This window comes from Lissotriton helveticus, chromosome 6 (genome assembly GCF_964261635.1).
Source record: "Lissotriton helveticus chromosome 6, aLisHel1.1, whole genome shotgun sequence".
Taxonomy (NCBI): domain Eukaryota; kingdom Metazoa; phylum Chordata; class Amphibia; order Caudata; family Salamandridae; genus Lissotriton; species Lissotriton helveticus.
The window spans coordinates 1,167,300,489-1,167,321,157 of NC_136067.1; the positions used below are offsets into that span (position 1 = coordinate 1,167,300,489).

Here is a 20,669-nt window from a genome sequence, read left to right on the forward strand (position 1 = left end):
GCAATTTCCCTCGCCGCCGACTTTAAGTTCCGGGCCGGACGTGACGGCAGTACCGCAGCCTCACATCCGGATTAATTATTCCCGGCCCCCTTGATGACACGATCGTTGGTGATTGGCTGAAGTATAGCCGGTCGTGGCTGAAGTTATAGCCGGTCGGAGGGAGCGGCAGAGAGAGCCCGGGCACAGTCAGTGACAGGCACCGCTGGTATGCGTGACAATTCATTTCAGTGCGGTGATGCGGATCACCGCACTGAAATGCGTGAGCGTCACACCTGTTGCGTGACGCTTGGCAGGACTGGTATCTCAGGGCAGCAAAATGGCAGGCGAACTCCAGCCCGCCGTTCCCCGCCTTCACTCTACGGAGAGCCGTCTGTCAGGCCGAGGGACCCACAGCTCCAGATCCCCTCCGAGCCGCGATCACTTCTCGCCGGGGCCGCCCAGCTGCGCGGCTACACCCCGGCGCCACAAAGAGTCACCAGGGGGGCCCACGGAGCAGGAAGGCCAAAATGTCAGGCGTCTCTCAGCAGCTCATCCCGCTGAAGGGTCCTGACAGGAGCAGCAAAAGGCAGGTGGTGTCAGTTCCTCCCCGGGCCGCAGCCGCACCCCCAAGAGACACCAGGGACAGCAGTCATGGGTGCTCGGGCCAGGACAGCCAAGATGGCGGGCGGGCTGTTGGAGGCTGGGTCCTTCCTCCCTTGTGGCATGGCTCAAAGCTGTCAGCAAGTTCTGGTGGTTATCAAGCCTTTGAAGAGCACTTTAAGAGCCGTTGTGCCGCTTATTATCACTGATGATAGCGACAGCGACCTGGAGCTCAAGCAGCGTGCGTCTCACTCCATTTGCAGCGAGACCACGCCCCAGCACTGCATTTTTAAGATACATCTGAAAGGGATGGACAGGTGTTTTTCTTTTCACTGAACACAATTCTCAAAATATAAATAACCAAGGAACAACGAACAATGTTGCGACTAATGTAAACAAGCACATAATGTTTTACAATTGCATGTAGGAATTAATTACCTTATTATTCTGCCGTTCTCCACATAATACTGGACTCTGAAGAAAGTGATAAAGCATGGGCTAAATTTGCCAGAGCTCTTTTTGTATAAAAAAAAAAAAGAAAAGCATGATTAGTGAAGTTGCTTAAAAAGCATAATCGTAAATAGCTGTTTTGGTTCCTATGCCATTGGTCTATAAGTTCTCATTCAATGCACCACGTCATTACTTCTTAAATCATTAATGCAGGTACAATAGGCACGATTAAAAAAAACATGTTCAAACAAAATGCAAAATAAGCTTCATTAGATTTTAGTCATTTAAAATCACAAAAGCATACAAATTCATAGAAGCAGGTAAAAACATTTGATATATACATTAATTTAAAAGGTACATTAAGTTCCACAAAGTGTGTAAAGTGCATTCAAGAAAAGGCAATTAACCTGCAAGGTTAATACAATCCAGTCTATGTTCAAGTAAGTTTATCCATTTACACTTTTCCTAACTCTCAATATATTTTTCAGAAATCCTGACATGGCACATACAGATAAAGTACTGTCTAAAAATTGTAAATATAAAAAGGCTGGTCTACATTGCCTCCAACCCCCCTGCTTTAACAAAGGTAGGATCCATCTAGCTCTTTCCTTTGCATAGAGTTTACAAAACAACGTCATGTCAATATCAACTACCACCTCTATGCTGACGACACCCAATTATACTACAAGATCAAATCTCACAAGGACATCCTTCACCTCAATGAGACCCTGATAAAAATTCAAAGCTGGTTCCATCTGAACCATCTCAAACTGAACCCTAAAAAAACGGAAATCATAATTTTCTCCCCCAGAAATAGCTCTCTTCCCATTCAACTTTGGTTAAATGACATCAAAGCTCTAAACTGCTCTCTCTCCACCTCCAATTCGGTCAAATCCCTAGGCATCAGTATTGACCAGAATCTGAATATCATCCCCCACATTAAAAATGCTTCCAAAAGCGCTCTTTTCACCCTTCTCCATCTTAAGAAACTTAAACCTTTTATTCCTGCAGAAGATTTCAAACTTGTTGTCCAATCGCTGGTCCTCTCCAGGATTGACTATGGCAACGGCACTTTGGCGGGCACCCCTAAAATCCATCTTGCTCCAATTAAATCTGTCCTCAACCTTGCAGCTTGACTCATCTCTGATTGTAGAAAATTTGATCACATCTCCCCCGTCCTCAAAAATCTCAAGTGGCTCCCAATAGAAGGTAGATCAACATTCAAGATCGCCTGCATCACTCACAAAACTCTCCACCAAAACACCCCTTCTTACCTTGCAACAAAACTACACAAAGCAGGCTGCTCTAGATCCCTGAGGAGCACAAACTCCCTTGTCCTCATCCCTCCTAGACTGAAATGTAAAAAAACACAATCCCGTGCTTTCTCCGGCAACGCTCCCACTATCTGGAACTCTATCCCAAAAGAAATCCGTTGCAACCCCTCCTACCCTCTCTTCAAGAAAGAACTAAAAATACTTCTTCTTAACAAATATTGGGGTATCTAATGTTTCTGACACTTTACATGAAGCAAGTATTAGGATATCTTATGTAAATTGACTCCCTACCTGCTCACTCCCCTCTCCTCTCTATGCACCCCTCCTAACTCCCCCTCTCTTTACCCTCGTACTCCTACTCTCCCTCACCTCTCTCCCCTCTCCCTACTAACTTTCTTTTTCCATTACCATCCCAACCTCTATCTCTATTCTCCCTGCCCCTTTTAGACACGCCGGCAATCAGTAACATTTTGTAACTCGTTCTCGCTTAAATCTCTTTAATCTACTTAATTGTTTTTGTGTTCTCGTGCCTTGTAAAGCGCTCTGATACTCTTGGGTCCAGTAGCGCTATATAAAACCTTTGAAATAAATAAATAAAATAAAATAAATAAATAAATGTGGATAGTAGATTGTGGTGACACATTGTCGCAAGAGCAGAGTTCTCTGGACCAATCGTTAATCCCCAGGTAACTAACCAGTCGATGGAAGCCATTGAACCTAAATCGAGTTGAAATGTATCTGTCGTATTCCTCGGTACAACATAAAATATACGGTTGGATATCATACGTAATTAAAGTCAATTGATGCTAGGCTGCCATCCCATTATTCATCTCCAGGGCAGCTCAAAGTGACTCTAAATGGGCCAAGCAGGTTAATTTAAACTCCTTCCTGGAAATAGAATTCATTTTCTCTGGGGAAGTGTAATAATCTGGATGCCCAATATCAATCATGAATTTAATTTACATAATTCAGCCACGCAATCTTACTGACGTGGTCCAGATTAATTGAATCCTTAATTATCTCTCTGTTTAGTCCTGTGCTACTAGAGGTCCAGATTATATGCCAAAGCAGTACAGGGTGCATTTTAATAACATCGGAGAGGTAGGAGATACCCAACTCGCTGTGACAGTTAAAAACTGGGGAACTAGCTGGTGCTGCTAAAATAACCTTAAAAATGCATTTTCCACAGGTTGGATCGAGGATACTTTGTAAAAACCACACACTCCCGCCACAAAAATCGCAATGCTTATACACTTTGGGCCAGATGTAGGAGCCCTAATACCGGTCGGAAACGGCCGAATTTGGCCGTTTCCGACCGGTATTAGGGTTTTCAGATGTAGGGCATGCATTTACAGAATCTGTATTTTACCGATTCTGTATTTACCGATTCGGTAAAATTACCGATTCGGTAAATACAGACTTGGTAAAATACCGATTCTGTAAATGCAGATGTAGCTGGCACAGGTCAGAGTGCCACAGGGCTTTAAGAATCTGTATTTTACCACCCAATCCAATTGGGTGGTAAAAAACCGAATCCAGGTGTGCATGCACATGTGTGCATGCACACCTGTGCCATGTGACACACAGATATGCCCTTAGGGCATGTCTGTGTGCCACATGGCGCACATGCCTATTTTTGGGGTGCCAGAGGGTGTCAAAGGGACACCCCCTGCACCCTTGCTGAAATCGGTATTTACCGAATCTGTAAATACCGATTCGGTAATGCCCATAGATTCCTATGGGCTTCAATGCCCATAGGAATCAATGGGCATTACCGATTCGGTATTTACAGAATCGGTAAATACCGAATCTTAACGATTCGGTATTTACTGAATCTGAAATACCTACATCTCCCCTCCTCATTTTTTACCACTTCTTAAATACCGATTTCGTATGAATCGGTATTTAAGAAATGGTAAAAAAGATTTACCTACATCGGGCCCTGAGCCTGTTATATCTTAAGAAGTATACAAGGGGGCCTTTTACCCTTTTTTTGGGAGAAGTTAACGACGGCTGCAGTTGACTTCATGAATAGTAGACTCCTACTCTTCGCTGCTGGGCCCCAAGAACCTGTATTTGCAAATAAGACGCCTAGGTAGGTAAAGATATTGTGGAGTCTACCCTTTTATCCCCCAGAGGGAGGCTGTTACATTTATTTCTCCCTCGCCTGCAGGTCATAACAAACATTTTTTTCGCATTTAATTTTAATCCTTAATTATACATAAAGCTAGTGTATGTAGTAAGGGCTTTCTGCAAACCTAGTTGCGTGCGGGCCATGAGTGCATCATCTGCATAGAGGAGGGAGACTGTTGGCCATTTGTTGACATACGGGGCTCTTTCGCCGTTCCTTCAAGCTCCTGTTCCAGAGCGTTGGTATATAAAGTGAACAGGAACGGCGCCAGAGCACAGCCTTGTCTCACCCCCTATCCACGTTAAATGGCGCGGTACATTCCCCTTTGGATCCATAGCGCACCTTAGCAGTGGCCCAGATTATAATTGTTTTAAAAACTGTACCAGTACCGGATCAATCTTCAGTTTTGCAAAGATGTTCCACAGTTTATTATCTACAGCGCAGTCTGTAAGATCTACGAATGCCACATATAGTTTCCCAGCCTTTGCCAGAGTGTACTTTCCAATTAAAATATTAAGATTTAAAACCTGCTCATTTGTCCCTAACCCCTGTCTAAAACCATAGTGCACATCGCTTATTATGTTATTTTCGTCTACCCAGGTTTGTACTTTGTTCAGGACGACCCTTCCCATTACCTTCATTAAAGAATCTAGTAGGGATATTGGGCGATAACACATCAGGTTTTCTCTTTCCCCTTTTTTAAAAATCGGTATTATTACTGACTCCGACCAGGTCTTCATAAAGCCTTTTGCACAACTAGCTTGGAGAACCCTTGTTATCAGCGGTGACGATAGTAGTGGGATAGATTTAAATAGGTCAATTGGCAGCCCATCGGGCCCCGGGGTCTTAACACCCTTGCTTGCATTTATTGCCCCACTTACCTCATAGAGTTTACCACCTGCGGATTTAGAGGATCTGGAATGATTTCCTCAATCCCCTGAGTACTATAGACCTTTGAAAAGAAGTCTACCCATGTTTTTCGTCTATTGCGACTGCTATTGTCGCAACATCCTTTGTTTTAAAAAACGGTGCGTTCACAGCCTGCCAAAATAAGGAGCAATATTTACTCAGTGATGCTTCGTGGAGAGCAACCCATGCTTGATTTTTTTAACTCTTTCTTTCGGGTTTTTGTGCCAAATTATAAGACATTCTGCATTCTCTAATCCCGCACAGGCACGATTAAAAAAAAACCATGTTAAAAAGGGGACTGGTTGTTGTAACTTGCTTAATTCCGTGTAGTGTAATCACTCGGACTTAAGCAGAATTACACAAGAAGAGCTATTCTTCATTTAGTACTATTTTCTTAGCACAAAAAGGCACCCATGAGTTCAAAATGGACATGAGAATGGATTTTGCATTAAGAAATAGCAGCAAATGTTCACTTGGGGTAGGATTTTTCCCTAATTTACCCCTGGTATTTAGCACTGTCTGAGCTCAGAATGGACACAAGGATGCATTTTGCCCTATAGATAGCGCTAAATGCAACAGACATCAAATGGTGAGTGCGAGCAGCTGCAAGCACTCACTAACCCCCAGATTCATCAAGAACACATTTTGCTATTCCTTAATAGCGAAAAATACCGATTCGCTATTAAGGAATAGCAAAATGCTATGCATCAAGAAATCACTACAAAAATAGCGATTTCTAATAATTCCTTAATTGCGACTCGCAATTTGCATTTTTCTCAACCCGATGATATTGTGGCACAAATTGCGAGTCGCAATTAAGGAATATCTCCCCATTCATTCCTATGGGCCTAGAGGCCCATAGGAATGAATGGGAAGACAATCTCAATTTGCTAGTCGCAATTAGCGATTCGCAAATTGAGATTGCGATTTCAAGAGTGCAGGGGTGTCCAAAGGACACCCTGTTGCACCCCAGAAATTGATGTGTGCACATATGTTGCGCACACACATGCCCTTAGGGCATGTGTATGCGCAACATGAAATTTTGAAAAATGCACTTTAGTGCATTTTGCAAAGTTTTTGCAAATTACCACGAAGATGTACTTCATGGTAATTTGCGTGCCCTAATAGCGAATTCGCTATTTTTTTCACTTTCATGCATTGCATTTAAGGAATCTCAATTTGAGATTCCTTAAATGCAAAGAATCGCAATTTAGCGAATTCTTAATTAGCGATTTTTGCATTTAGGATGATGCATCCCAAATGCAAAAATACCGCTCGCAAAGGGCCAGATTCTCAGAATCTGGCCCTTTGCGAGCGGATTTAAGCTTGATGAATCTGGCCCTAAATGTTCTCTTGCAGCATGATTTTCCTCCCAAATTACTCTTAATTATGCAAGCATGCGTAATCGAGTTAATATTGGTAATTTAGCTTCTAAGAGTTACCTGGTATTACCATAATTACTCTGATTGCTCCGGGAAAAGAGAAGTTCTGTCCAGGCCTTGCATTAAATTGTGCCAATGTGGTAAAGTGTATTGAAAACTAATCTTGCAGATTATTCTTTGCATGGCCTGCTAATGAAGATAAGCTATTTGCCACTTGTCTATTCATGTGTTTATCAATAAAGATATATTTTTAAAATTGTTGTGCTAAACTTGCACCCCCTTTGGTTTATTCGCTCAACCAATTGATGTCTAAGCCTATGCACTCACGTAGTTCCTCAGCTGGAAATGCTGAGTAGTAAGTGATTGAGCACTTCAGGTGGGCGAGCCACTGAAAGCCCAAGCAAGGCTCGAGCATGAAGTCCAGCTCAGCTTCAGGTCCTCTGGTAACCTTGAGCCTATAACAAGCCGAGCTTTCAATTGGCTTCTGATTGGCACCCTCCCTCTAACCATGATGTGGTTTTGTGGCCAGAGCTGCAGACTTTGGGTCTGGGGAACCATGCTCAGGTCTCGGCCTATGCTCAACAACCTGTGATTCTTCGCATATCACTTAATCTGACAGTGCTTTTAAAAATGAATGTGACCTTGTGTAATGTAAATGGTCATGTAAAGTGCCACAACATCATCGGGTTGAGAAAAATGCACAAAGAGGTAAAGACAAAGTGTTAACATCAAACATTCATTCAAGACAAATAGATACCAATTTAGTGGCTATTTTGTACTAAGTGAAGCCAGAAAATTTGGATAAATTGGAACTTACCCGCTTAAATTGTATTATCTTAGGCAAATATTTTATTGCACCAAAACCCCTTTTTACCGCTTAAAAAACACTTTTGAAAATGTGAGTTCAGAAAACCAGTTGAACTTGTGTGTGATTTAGTAGGCTATATAATATTGCTCTCTAATGATCTAGGCCATGTACACGGTTTACATGTACAATAAGTACATCTCAGTGAAGTGCTACAATGTGATGGATTGATGTCAAAGCTTCTACATGTCAATACACTTTTTTCATATTTAAAAATGGCAAATGTTCAGGGCTCGGCTAGTGCACTGGCTCGGTGAGCCAAGCCAGAACCTTGGCTCTGCTCTGGTTCGGCTCTGGCTCTACTGGCCCTGTTCATTTGTTGGCTCTCCCACCTCTATTGAGCACTAGGGGAGCAACTCTTGGCATGGCATGCACTGTGTGTTCTGCAGTGAAATCACGAACATACAGGTCCAATTAATTTCATACACAGTAAAGTGCAACGAAAGAAATTTCATTTGGCAAAGTAGTTACAAAAAATTGATATCTTTCAGCAAATATATTTACTTGCCAAATAAAATGGATATTGAAAATTAAAATGACTATTTACATTTTTTTACCACTAGCATAAAAAAATGGTTTTAAACATACAAAATAAATTATGTTGCTCCTAACATCCAAAAGTAAGGAATTAATTAATACTACTTTAAGTGCTGTCTGCTGCCCTGGTTGCAACCACAAACTCAACTGCAATTCTGAAAATGAAATTGCACAAGCTGTAACAACGACCAAGAGAAAGACAAAATATATTGTCAAGCCCACACTGATATATAAAATGTGAAAAATACTACTGCCTTGAATGCTAGAAAATATAAATCGGTTCATGACTATGTTTAGACCATTCAGGAAACTCTCAAACCCAGACAATGGAAAAGGGTACTCAAAGGTGTATATATTACAAACCTGCCTGCCCTAAGTAAACACAGAAATGATAAAGTAACACACTTCTTGCAAAACAAGCTCATTATAAAAACACAGCTCAACGCCGTCTCCTCCCGCCAATTCCTCGCTCTGTGCATGTAACATTAGATCTTCAAGTGGCTACCCCTACACACGAGATGCATAGTGACACAAGCCCTCACAGTCGACTTGACTATGCAAATGCCCTCTACGTAAGAATCGCTGCACATATTCTACAGAGACTTCAGACCATACAGAACGCCACCGCCAGACTTATCCTCAGCCTTCCCCGACGAACCCACATCACACCTCACCTCATGAAACTCCACTGGCTCGCCTTACAGAAGAGATACCAGTTCAAGTTGCTGACCCATGCACACAAGGTTCTAGGCAACCAAGGACTCACCTAAATTATCCATCTCCTGAACTTACAGCAACCATCAAGAAGACTATGCTCTGCCTCCCTTTCACTTGCCCATACTCCCCACAACTAACGAAGCAGAAGTGGAGGATGCTCCTTCCCCAAACCCACAGCACAGACCTGGAATAGCCTCCCCAAGCACCTTCGGACCATCATCTCAATTCTGGAATTCCAAATGGCCTGCAAGTGCCTGGATACCCTATCGGGTGACTACCCGTGCTTTATAAATCCTGAATAATTGATTGACAGTCAGATTGAAGAATGTAAAGGTCTTACATTCCAAAAGTCTAGACTGTTAGATTGTGTTAATTGCTTGAATGTTTAAACAAATGGAGTTTAGAAAGTGAAGCTTAAACTGTGAAGCAAAATGAGAACGTAATTAGGTTAATACTTTACGTATTCTCCCTAATGAGTAATATATCTGATAATTGGAAAAAACATCAAACCTAAAATAATCTCTCCACTACTTTAAAGGTACGAAAGACGATCTGTATAATGGATTTCAAATTTAAAGTTATAAAAAAAGAACAGTCTATCATTAAGAATCACTGTTGAAAATCAATCATTGATCAATGTTTTGGTACTGGAAAACAATGTTGCAACTTCTATTTCCTACTGCTTCCAAATCAATGCCTTCACAAAGGTGGACTTACTTTACTTATCTCCTTCTTCCATTCTTTGGGAAAATATTTGCTGATCTTTTGGTCCAAGTCCATGTAAACATATTCATTTTCTGTAAAAAGAAGAACATTTAGCTTAGATAGTACATCTCCCATCAGCAGAGAAGCAGCAGGCAACATATACAGACTCAACCTCAGATTTACGATAATAACTGCCACTTTACTTGAGCAGGTGGAAAAACATTTTTCACAAAGGGAAGGAATAGGTCTGAAAAACATAACATGCTTAGCTTACACCTACGCATCGTTGTATTTTACGATTGATCACATATTTATATGTATTCCTGTCACAGGCAACCGTAAACTACGAATATCATAGTGTGTGATACTATATATGGGATTCATATACATTACTGATTGCACCTACTTCCTAACCTTATGAGCGCATATTCTTGATACTCCATGTAGTACGCATATATACAGTTGGGAAAACTGTAAAGTTCTTATTTTTACACCGTATTTTCCCATGGTTTTAAACATTTCTATACTAAATTACTCCCTTTTTTCCACCAGTCCTATAAAAATTGGATAGTTTGGTGCACTTGAAATTTCACATGCTTTATACACAGCTTAGCCTATATCTTTCATATAGAAGACAGTGGTGTAGCAAAGTGTGCGAAAATGTTCCTATCCACCTACAAGCTTATTGTTGGATTCCATGTTAAACAATGCAAAGACTGAGCACAATTGATGTGGGTTGCAAAGGAATGTTTTAAAGTAGGTTGTGGCTTAAAGCCATATTTTCAAGAAGGAGCTAATGTTCCTATGAAGAAAAAGAGGAAGCCACAATCTCTCAGAGGGTGGAGAGTACCTTGGATCAGAGTACTAGTTCGAGACAGTCAGCTGGACTATTCATAGTGCCCTCACACATCCCCTAGGGTGGTGCTGCTCGTCGGGCCGGCGCTGCAATGCCCTACGGGTCCCTCGAAGGGTCACTTTGGAGGAAATCTTTTTAGAGGATGCCGTACGATGAATGCGGGTGAGGTGGTTCCTGAGGTGGTGGGGTGTGAGATAAAGGATTAAGGGCCAGATGTACGAGTAGTGTAAATTGCGTCTCGCAATTTGTGCTCGATTGTGAGTCGTAAATAGCGAGACACAATTTACAATGTACCACAGTGTCAGAGACACTGATTGCGATTCCCAATGGGATCGCAAAATGCGAGCCTCATGAATGTTAATGAGCCACTCGCAATTTGCTACTCCATCGGAAATGGCTGGCCTGGGCTCAGCCCACCTCCATGTCTGGGACTCCTTTTCAATAAAGCATGTTTTTTTCAAAAAGCAGCCCGTTTTCCTTAATGGAAAACGGGATGCATTTTAAAAAAAAGTGAAACTTTTTTTTCTCCATTTTTTAAGGGCAGGTAGTGGTCTTGGGACCACTGCCTGCCCCCCAAAAATATTTTATTTTGGCATTCGCAAACGGGAAGATCCCTTCCCATTTGCGACTGCATTACCACCCTCTGGAAGAGGGTGGTAAATAGCGGTAAAACTGTCATACATGGCTTGTGAGTCGCTATTAGGAAGGGACTGCCCTTTCCTAGTAGCGAGTCGCAAAACACTATTTTGCGTGTCGCAAATTATTTGCGAGTCGCAAAATAGTGTTAGTACATGGCTCAGATGAAAATTGCATGCGCAAATGGGTCGCAAACCCGTTTGCGCAATCCATTTTCTGTCGTACATCCGGCCCCATAACTGGTAAGTGAGATCCTGCACTATATTTTAATGGGGGGTCCGCCCTTCGAGGGATAAAAACCTATTGGCAGGTGAATGCTACCTTGGAGTTTCAAAGGAACCCAGGTAGTCTGGGTATTAAGGAAGGATCTCCTGTTTCACAGGGGAGGGACCTGACTCTGGTCCCTCCTTCACACAAAGAAAAGTCGACATGTTTAGTTTAGTTTAGTTTTTAAAATGTATAATGCGGAGGGAGGAGCTTCGCGCGCATCCAAGATGGTCGGGTGAGCACAGGGCTCCCGAGTCCCTCGCGCCCTTTGCACATATCCTGAGATATATCCTGACTTTGACGACGGGTTCTTGAAGATGAACCTCAGCTGATACCTTAGCTGTTTTCAAAATCGAATTTGGACTTCGGGAACCGCTGCTGCGTCGATCTGAACTTTTGAGGCCCGCCCCACGGCGACACCGGGGGCTTGACACACCAAGACGCCGGGAAGCAGTTGAACAACAACGGCCTGAGGGGTTACGCCTGCCGCCCTGAGTTTACTTTCGGTTTCGTTCTTGGGCCTCTGGCCTCATCTGAGTGCGTGATTGCTTCGGCCCCCCCGAGGTCCAGCCTAACTCTGCCTCTCCATTGTGTGCCAGCGGTCGTGAGTGCTTGGGTGTTGGGCTGTGCTGCTGCTTGTGCCTCTGGGGCCCACTTTCGTGGTCTTCGGTGGTCTGGTGGTGGGCGGCCATTTTCACCAGGTCTCGCGGGCCCCTCCGGGGCACCCTATTCAAAATGACTGCGAGGGTCGACAACGAGAAGCGGAAAACTAAAACGCCTCTACGGGGGGGGGACCGCTACAAACTAACGTCATGGATCGCTATACCCAACCCAAGGGGTCCCCCGGTGGCACCAGTCGAACTCTGGAGGACTCTAGGGACGACCCGGCCGCGTCGACCGAATTGACTCTGCAGGATGTCATGGGCGCCATTGCCAACATGAAGGCTTCCATTGGCCAGCAATATGAGGCTCTCGCTCTCAAAATCGACACTGTAGCAGTTAATTTATTTATTTATTTTATTTTTTGCATTTGTATGGCGCGCAGCTACCCAACAAGGGTTTCCCGGCGCCGATGACAAAAAAAGAAGCGATTGAGGTAGGGTGAAATAGTGACTGGTAGATTATTTCTGGAAGAGCCAGGTCTTTAGATGTTTCCTGAAGGTGACGTAACTGGCTTCTTTACGGATGTGGATAGGGAGTTTGTTCCAGAGGGTGGGCCCTAGGACAGAAAAAGATCTTCCTCCCATTCTCGCTAGCCTGAACTTCGGGGTGGAGAAGTTTGCGGAGTGTTGAGAACGCAGCACTCTTGTCGGGATGTAGGGGCTTGCCAGGGTTTGTAAATAAATTAATGTTACTCTGATCAGAGCTGACTTGGCGAAGACCAATGAAAGGGTCAAATCGCTAGATTTGAAGACTTCTAGCCTCACGACCGATGTGTCTGACCTGCAGACGGAAATTGGAAATCTGGGATCCCCCAATGATCTCATGGCCCATCGACTGGAGGATTTTGAAAACAGGGCCCGACGCAACAACATACGCCTCGTTGGCGTCCCTGAAAATTCCGGAAATCTGGCAACGGACCTCCTCGTGGAAGACCTCGTCTTGAATCACCTCACCCCTACAGGCCTGAGTAAATTTTTCGCCGTGGAGCTTGCCCATAGAGTGCCGGGCGGGAAACCGAAGTCGGGTGCCCCTCCGAGGCCTATCATCGCCAGAATTTTCAATTTTAGGGACAGATACATTATCCTGCAGGCTTCGAGAGTGAGTAGCCCCGTAAAATTCGAGAACACGACTGTGAGTTTCTACCCGGACTTCACCCAGCTCGTTCAGAGGCAAAGGATGGGATTTCAGGGGGTGAAGCGAAGACTGAGAGACATGGGCCTGAAATATGCAATGCTATTTTCAACTAGGCTGCGTGTGGAATACGAGGACCGGACTTTCTTCTTTGACCGTCCCGAGAGAGTTGGTGACTGGCTGGATACTCTACCCAAGCAGAATGACCTAACTGGGCAACCGGGTGGAGCCGAGGGTGGCATGCCGGAACAAGAGTGACATTATGATTCCCGACTTCCGATCAATTGACATGTCATGCAGCTGGGTTCGATACTTCTTATACCATTGTTTCTTATTGATGTGTACCCGAGGGTGGCGGGGGGGGGTGGGACTCTTTCCTCCTCAGGGGTTCTTTTCGTAGACTAGTTTAATGTTAGGGCGACAGGCACACTGCAAGTTGGGGTGGCTTCTGAGTCTAACGCAGGGGTGCAGGGTGGGGGGTGTTGTAATGGTTTCCAGTTGGGGGGTGGAGGGGGAGTTTGGGTGTTTGTAAGTTTTTTTCAAGGCAACGTATTGTTTTTCTTTTTGATTTGGTCATTGTGTTTGTTGTGGGGTGGATTCTGCATTTCTTTCCGGGATGGGGGGTAGTGGGTTGAAACTAATGTGTTGGAATGTCAATGGATTGGGTGATAGGATAAAACGGGGAGTAGTGTTACAGTTGCTGCGGCACCTTTCCCCCGATATTGTACTATTGCAGGAAACGCATCTGATTGGGAACACGTGCCACGCCATGAATAGGCGAGGGTATCGTCTTGCGGCACACTCTGGCTTTACTTCTGGTTCGAGGGTCGTGGGCATCCTCGTCAGGTCCTCTCTCCCTTTGGAAATAGATGATGTGATTCTTGATGATAGGGGGCGCTATGCTGCTCTCACTGGTAGATGGGAGGGGAGGACTGTCTCATTGATTACTGTATATATCCCGCCGGGTCTACAGACCTCGACTTTTGCGGACCTTGGGCGTGTGGTATTGGGGCTCCCAGAGGGTATCTTGGTGATGGGCGGAGACTTTAATTCGGTCGTCTCCGGTAACGTGGATCGCTACCCTCCCAGAGATCTCACCAAATCTCAATCCTGGTTGAGTGGGTTTTTGGAGACCCTGGGTCTGGTAGACTGTTGGAGGTTGATGCATCCGGAGCAGGTACAATACACCTTCCACTCTGGAGCCCATGGCAGTCTCTCTAGACTCGATTATGTTCTGATGCCAGCGGCGCAAGCCTCCTCTGTCAGAGAGGTGAGGCACCTGGCCCGGGGCATATCTGATCACTCCCCATTGTGGCTTAGCATGGATACTACTGTGAGTAATGAGGGTCGGGTCGCCCCCATAAACCCCTGGTATCTTCGTAATCCCAAGACCTGTGCTGAGTTGTTGAAAATGTGGGGTCTGTCTCCTCTGCTGTATCATTGTGGGAGGCTTTTAAGACGGTGATCTGTGGGCAGGCTTTATCTCTAATCGCTGGTGCCAAGAAAAGTAAACATGAAGAGGTGGTCCGTTTGGAGACTGAAATAGCCGAGTTGGAGGGTGACCTGGAGCTCGGTGTGTCCCGTGCCAAGCTTCATTCCCTCAGCCTTAAACAACTAGATTACAAGACCCTGGTGACTGATGCTTTGAAAGTCATGAATAGAGAGCAACAGGGCAGACTGTATGATGTTGGAGATAAGGCGGGTAAATTGATTGCGTGGCTGGACAAGAAAGAGAGGGCGAGTCGTGTGGTCCCTGTGATTGAGAAACTTGATGGAGTATGTGTGACCGACCCGGCTGACATTGTTGAGTGCTTTGTGGAACATTTCCGAACTGTGTATTCTCCGGTCTCTGACAGGCCGGAGGAAGACTCTCATTTGTTGCTTCGCGATATCGCATTGCCCCGCCTGTCTGAGGTTGACAGAGATCTAATGGACGCGGCACCTTCGGCGGATGAGGTGGCTATTGCTATTCGTTCCGTGCATTCTGGCAAGGCCATGAGTCCCAATGGTCTGTCCATTGAATTGTACAAATTGTGTCCTGACAAAATGGCTCCGTATCTTCGTTATATGTTTTTAGAGTCGAGAGACATCGGCTCCCTTCCTCGTGATCAGCGTCTTGCCACCATCGTGGTGATTCATAAGGAGGGGAAGCCGCGGGATCGCTGTTCTTCTTATAGACCCATCTCGCTTCTAAATGCTGAACCGAAAATTCTTGCCAAAGTATTAGCTAACCGACTGATAAAGGTTATTAGTGACTTGATCAACCTGGATCAGTCCGGTTTTATCCCACACCGCAACACGGCGCTCAACTTGCGGCGCTTGCACGGTGTTCTCGCGAGGGTGGCGTCTCTTCGTGAACCGTCCATCTTGCCTTCCCTGGATGCTACGATGGCCTTCGATACACTAGAGTGGCCTTATCTCTGGGCCGCTCTTGCGAAATTTGATTTCGGTTCGGGTTCATCGGCTGGGTGAAACTTTTGTATGAGGAGCCACTGGCGCAGGTGGTCGTGAATGGCCGAGTGTCTGAGTCTTTTGTCCACGGGAGGGGCACACGGCAGAGCTGTCCGTTGTCACCACTACTTTTCGCCCTTGCCCTGGAACCACTGGCCGCCTGGTTGCGGTGGGAGCCCTCGATTAAGGGTATCCAGTTGTCCCCGGATTTCGAGGATCGCGTCTCGTTCTACGCCGATGATATTTTGTTGTATCTTATGTCCCCCCGAAAATCGCTGAATGTTTTGTTTGACGTGCTTACTTCGTTTGGGAAGAACTCGGGCCTTGTGATCAACTGGGCTAAATCCTGTGTATATGTGCCCTCGGGCGATCTCCCTCCTTTGCCTCGTAGGTGCCCTATTCAGATCTCACCGCGGGATTCAAGTACCTGGGGATTTTTATATCTCTAGACCCGTGGCTCGTTATGAGCGCAATCTGCTCCCTCCTCTTCAGAGATTAAAACTGGATGTAGTGCGTTGGCGCAGATTGCCTCTGTCGCCACTCGGGCGGCAGCTCTTTTTAAAATTATGTCCTTGCCGCGATTTTTGTATGCGCTTCAAAATACGTTCGATACTATTCCGGCGAGCTATTTTCGAGAGGTGGAGAGTCTGCAGAGACGATTTATCTGGGATGGACGTTCGCGTATCGCCCTCGCTAAACTCACACTTCCCTGGTACGACGGAGGTATAGCGCTTCTGGCTATCAGGCGTTATTATTGGGCATCGCAGCTGAGTGCGATCAATCATGCAACGTACGATCCAGCTTCTAACCCGGCATTCGAGATGGATAAATATGTGCTACCGGGCGGGGACTACAATAGGGCGCTCTATTCCAAGGTGGTGGGGAAGGATCTATCTGGACCCACCAAGACCGCTGTACGAGCGTGGCATGATGCGAATGCGGCTGTGGGATGGAGGGATCGATTGACTAGAGCGACCCCGTTGTATGCGTCTGAAAGGTTGGGATGTCTCTGGAAAACGAAAGGGTTTGAACAATGGGATATGATTGGTATCAGCAGAGTGGGCGATCTTTGGGTCAAGGGCAAAATCAAGACCTTTGCGGCATTAAAGATAGAATATGAATTGAGTGACAGGGAGTTCTTCTGGTATGCACAGATCCACCATGCTTTAAATTCGGTCTTCCCTGTGGGCACCGACATCCCCGAGTCCTCCCCCCTTGAAGATCGGGTCCTCGACGGCCACGTGCCCGACAGTACCATTCCCTTGATATACAAGCAGTTGATCAACAACCGGGTGGATCTGCTGGCGAGTCTCAGGGAGGTTTGGACCGGTGACGGTTTGGAGCTGGACGACGAGGATTGGCAATCTGCATTATCCTCGCCTAAGGAAGTGGCGATTCCTGCCCGTCTCCGACTCGTTCAGCTCAAAATCTTACATTGTGTATATGTTACTGGTCCATGCTTTATTCGTATGGGCTATTCCTCTGATGGGTTATGTAAGCGCGGTTGTGGAATGGTTGGAACTTTCCTTCATATAATTTGGGAGTGTCCTGAAGTGGCGACGTTCTGGAGTCGTGTGCATGCCGTGATGGGAAGGGTCACTGGAGTGGTGTTGTTGCCCGAAGCCAGACGCTGCCTGTTGAATGTGTGGGAGCCGAATGATTGTAGCGTGGCACAGACGCGGTGGGTGACCCTTGGGAATATGATCGCTAAGAGAGACGTTGCGCAGTTGTGGGGCTCCCGGCGGCCGCCCACGGTATCGGTATGGAAGGAGAATATGGATTGGTGTATGTTCAGGGAGAAGACTGTGTATGTGGCGCGGGGCGGACCTAGGAAATGGAACGCAATTTGGGGCCAATGGAACGCATACCGTGGAAATCCCTGTACACCTCCATTCGTAGAGAGCCCAGATGTCCCCCTCTCCCCTTGATCCGGCATTCTCTGTATTATGTATTTTATGTTATCTCTGATTTGTTTCCCCACTGGCCCCCCCCCACTCCTTGCACTATTGATCCACTGTATAATACTGTACTCAGGTGTCCTCCTCTGTGAACACATGTCCATGCGCATTGTAACTTGCCTTGTATGTTGTTGTTTTTCTTTTTTCCTAATAACATTTAAAAAAAAAAAATTTATAATGCGCGACACCTACCCAAAAAGGGTTTCCCGGCGTAGAAGCAGGTCAAGCCGTGATAGACAGAAAGCATTCTATTTATCGAACAGCCAGGTTTTTAGCAACTTGCGAAAATTGATATAGTTTGTCTCATTACAGAGAGCAGTGGGAAGACAATTCCAAATTGAGGGGCCTAGGTTTGAGAAGGATTTGCCGCCCATCCGGGCTAATTTGAATTTCCGGACAACAAACCTTCCTTGGGTGGCTGATCGAAGATTGCGAGAAGGAAGGTATGGCTTGGCCAGGGCCAGCAGGTAGCTGGGAGAACTGCGGGATTTAATTTTGTGCATATAGTTAAGCGCCTTGAATTTTATTTGACTCTCGATTTTCAGCCAATGTAGTTTGCGTCGATAAGCCGAGATGGGGATGGTCTTAGGGACTTCACATTGAAGTCTAACCGCGGCATTTTGGGCCATCTGTAGTCTGTGAATTGCCGATGTGTTTGATCCCACATAGAGCACATTGCCGTAGTCAAGCCTTGATGTAATTAAGGCATTGACTACGGTTTTTCTGGTCGCTTCTGGTAGCATCCAACAAATTTTCCACAGCCATTTAATGATGGTGAAGCAGGTTGCTGCGACTTTGACTGATTGGGGATGCATACTAAGTGCATCATCAATTATGAGGCCTAAGTTACAGACTTGTGCTGAGGGGGATGGAAGATCACCCATTTTGCATGGCCAATGTTGCTGGTTTCAGAGGTCTTTCTGTTTTCCCAACACCACTACCTCCATTTTCTCTCCATTTAATTTCAGAAAATTCTTTTGCATCCATGATGCTATATTGTTTAGGCCAGTTTCTAGAGTAGAGGGGGTAGTTGTGTTATGTGAAGATAGGGAGAAAATAATTTGAGAATCATCGGCATAGGATTTCTCAGCCATCTCAGCCAATGGTCTTACATAAAGATTAAATAATAAAGGGCTGAGGATGGATCCCTGTGGCACCCCACGGGCAAAAGAGTGGACTTCAGAGCAGGCAGTTTGGAAGAAAACTTGGAAGGTACGGTTGGAGAGGAAGGCAATGAGCCAATTTAGGGCGGCCCCTCCAATACCCTGTGATTTGAGTGTTTTTATAGGCACCGCCTGGGATACCGTGTCAAAAGCGGCTCTCAAATCCAAAAGAATGAGCGCCACTGTGTCCCCGTTGTCTAGATGGTGATATATGCCTTCCATATTCCCAAGTAGGGTGGTTTCAGTAGAAAAGCCCGCTATGAAGCCTGATTGAGAGGAATGGAGAAGGTGGTGTGTTGTGGCATACTGAGTTAAGTGAACATGAATATGTTTTTCTAAAATTTTAGACAGCACAGGGAGCAATGATATAGGATGGTAGTTACTGGACAACTCTGGGTCTGCATTCGCCTTTTTAAGAAGGGGATGTATCATTGCATGTTTCCATGTTGAAGGGATCTTGGATTCCTCTATTGAAGCATTTAGGAGATGGGTTATCACAGATAGTGCTGAGGTGTTTAACTGTTTTAGTATAGATACGGTTAATGGGTCTTTTAGAGATCCAGATTTGATGTTCTTTAAGAGTATAGTTACACTATCTGTTGTAAGTAGAGGCCATGCCCTAGGAGAATGATCTCGGTCATTGAGTATTTCAGCTTGGTTTGGGAGAGAATGTGCCATACCAAGAGGGGGTTATGATGGATGGGTTGTGGTAGGATGTGCTGTCTGTTCTGATACATTATCTTGACAATTTTTTCAACTTTATAGATAAAGAAGGAAGCTAACTCCTCATATTTAATCTGAGTCAGTGCAGGAGGCTGCATTAAGGTTTTAGATCTGGCTAGTTCTTTTACAGTGTTAAAAATGGTTTTAGAGAAATTTGCCGCTTTGGAGATGGTTGCAGTAACAAAGTTTGTTTGTGCCTGTTTACAAAGTTTATGATTTGTTCAAATCACTTTTATGGGCCAGTTTGGACGCAGAAGCATAATCCTTTCTCCATTTATTTCTAGGATCTTACAATTAGTTTTTACAGTTTTAAGTGACTCATCGTACCATGGCGCAGGTGAACGATGGTTATTAGTTTTTTGATTAGTCAAGGGTAGACAGGTATTTATGGCATCAGTGAGCCAACTTCGCACTGAGGCTGAGATATGATCGACATTTTGCTCAAATGATTTTTTTGGGGCATCTAAAAGATCATTGAAATTATTCATATCTAGTTTTTTCCAATTTCTTTGCAGTGTCCCCAGTGAGCTGATAGTGGTGCCTTTGTATATTGGCAGTGTAAGGACACATTTGATCAAATAATGGTCTGACCAACTAGTTGGAAGGGCCGATGAGCAGGAAATCGCTGTTAGATTAGAAAAAATACGATCCAAAAAATGCCCAGCAGCATGTGTCGGACCTGAATTTAATAAGTGGAGATTCAGGGAGGCCATATCAGAAGTAAAATTGGAGCTATTTTTACAAGCTGTGTTTTCTAGATGTAAGTTTATATCTCCTAGAAGGGTGAAGTGGGCTGTTTTTATGGCATAAGTACCAATAAGTTTGGCGAAAGTTGAAGACCAGGCTGTGAAGGAATCTAGAGGACGATAAACAAGTATGCCTGAAAACGTAAAACTGGGGGAAAGAGTCAGCTTGAAAAGGGCAGCTTCACAATTTGGGAAGGAAAGATGTTCAAAATCGCATTTGAATATGTTCTTAAAAATAATCGCTATCCCTCCACCTGTTTTTAAATTGCGATTCTTCCTTACTATGGCATAATTTGTGGGTAACGCTGCTGCGATGTCTGGGCCTGAGCTCTCATGGAGCCAGGTCTCTGTAAGGAAGACTGCATCAGGTTGGTCATTAAATAATAAATCGAAGATGTCAGACTTGTGTTTCGGCAGCGAGCGAAAATTAATACTGATAAAGGTGAAGGATTTATTATAGAGAGTTTGTGGATTTGGATCGAAAAATGAATTAACGATCCTGGCTTCTAGATTGGGAGTAAAACTA

At 44.9% G+C, this 20,669-nt stretch overlaps 1 protein-coding gene across 4 annotated transcripts in view; it reads right to left on the reverse strand.

Moving 5' to 3' along the window:
• The window catches only part of FRMD1 (FERM domain containing 1), a 797,190-nt gene that overhangs the window by 631,228 nt on the left and 145,293 nt on the right, over positions 1-20,669 (reverse strand). For all 4 annotated transcript variants that reach the window (XM_078648855.1, XM_078648854.1, XM_078648856.1 and 1 more), the window contains exons 3-4: positions 9,562-9,641; positions 1,018-1,094 (exon numbers count right to left, since the gene is read on the reverse strand). In XM_078648855.1, the coding sequence (XP_078504981.1) occupies positions 1,018-1,094; positions 9,562-9,641 (157 nt within the window). The remainder of the gene's footprint in view (positions 1-1,017; positions 1,095-9,561; positions 9,642-20,669) is intronic.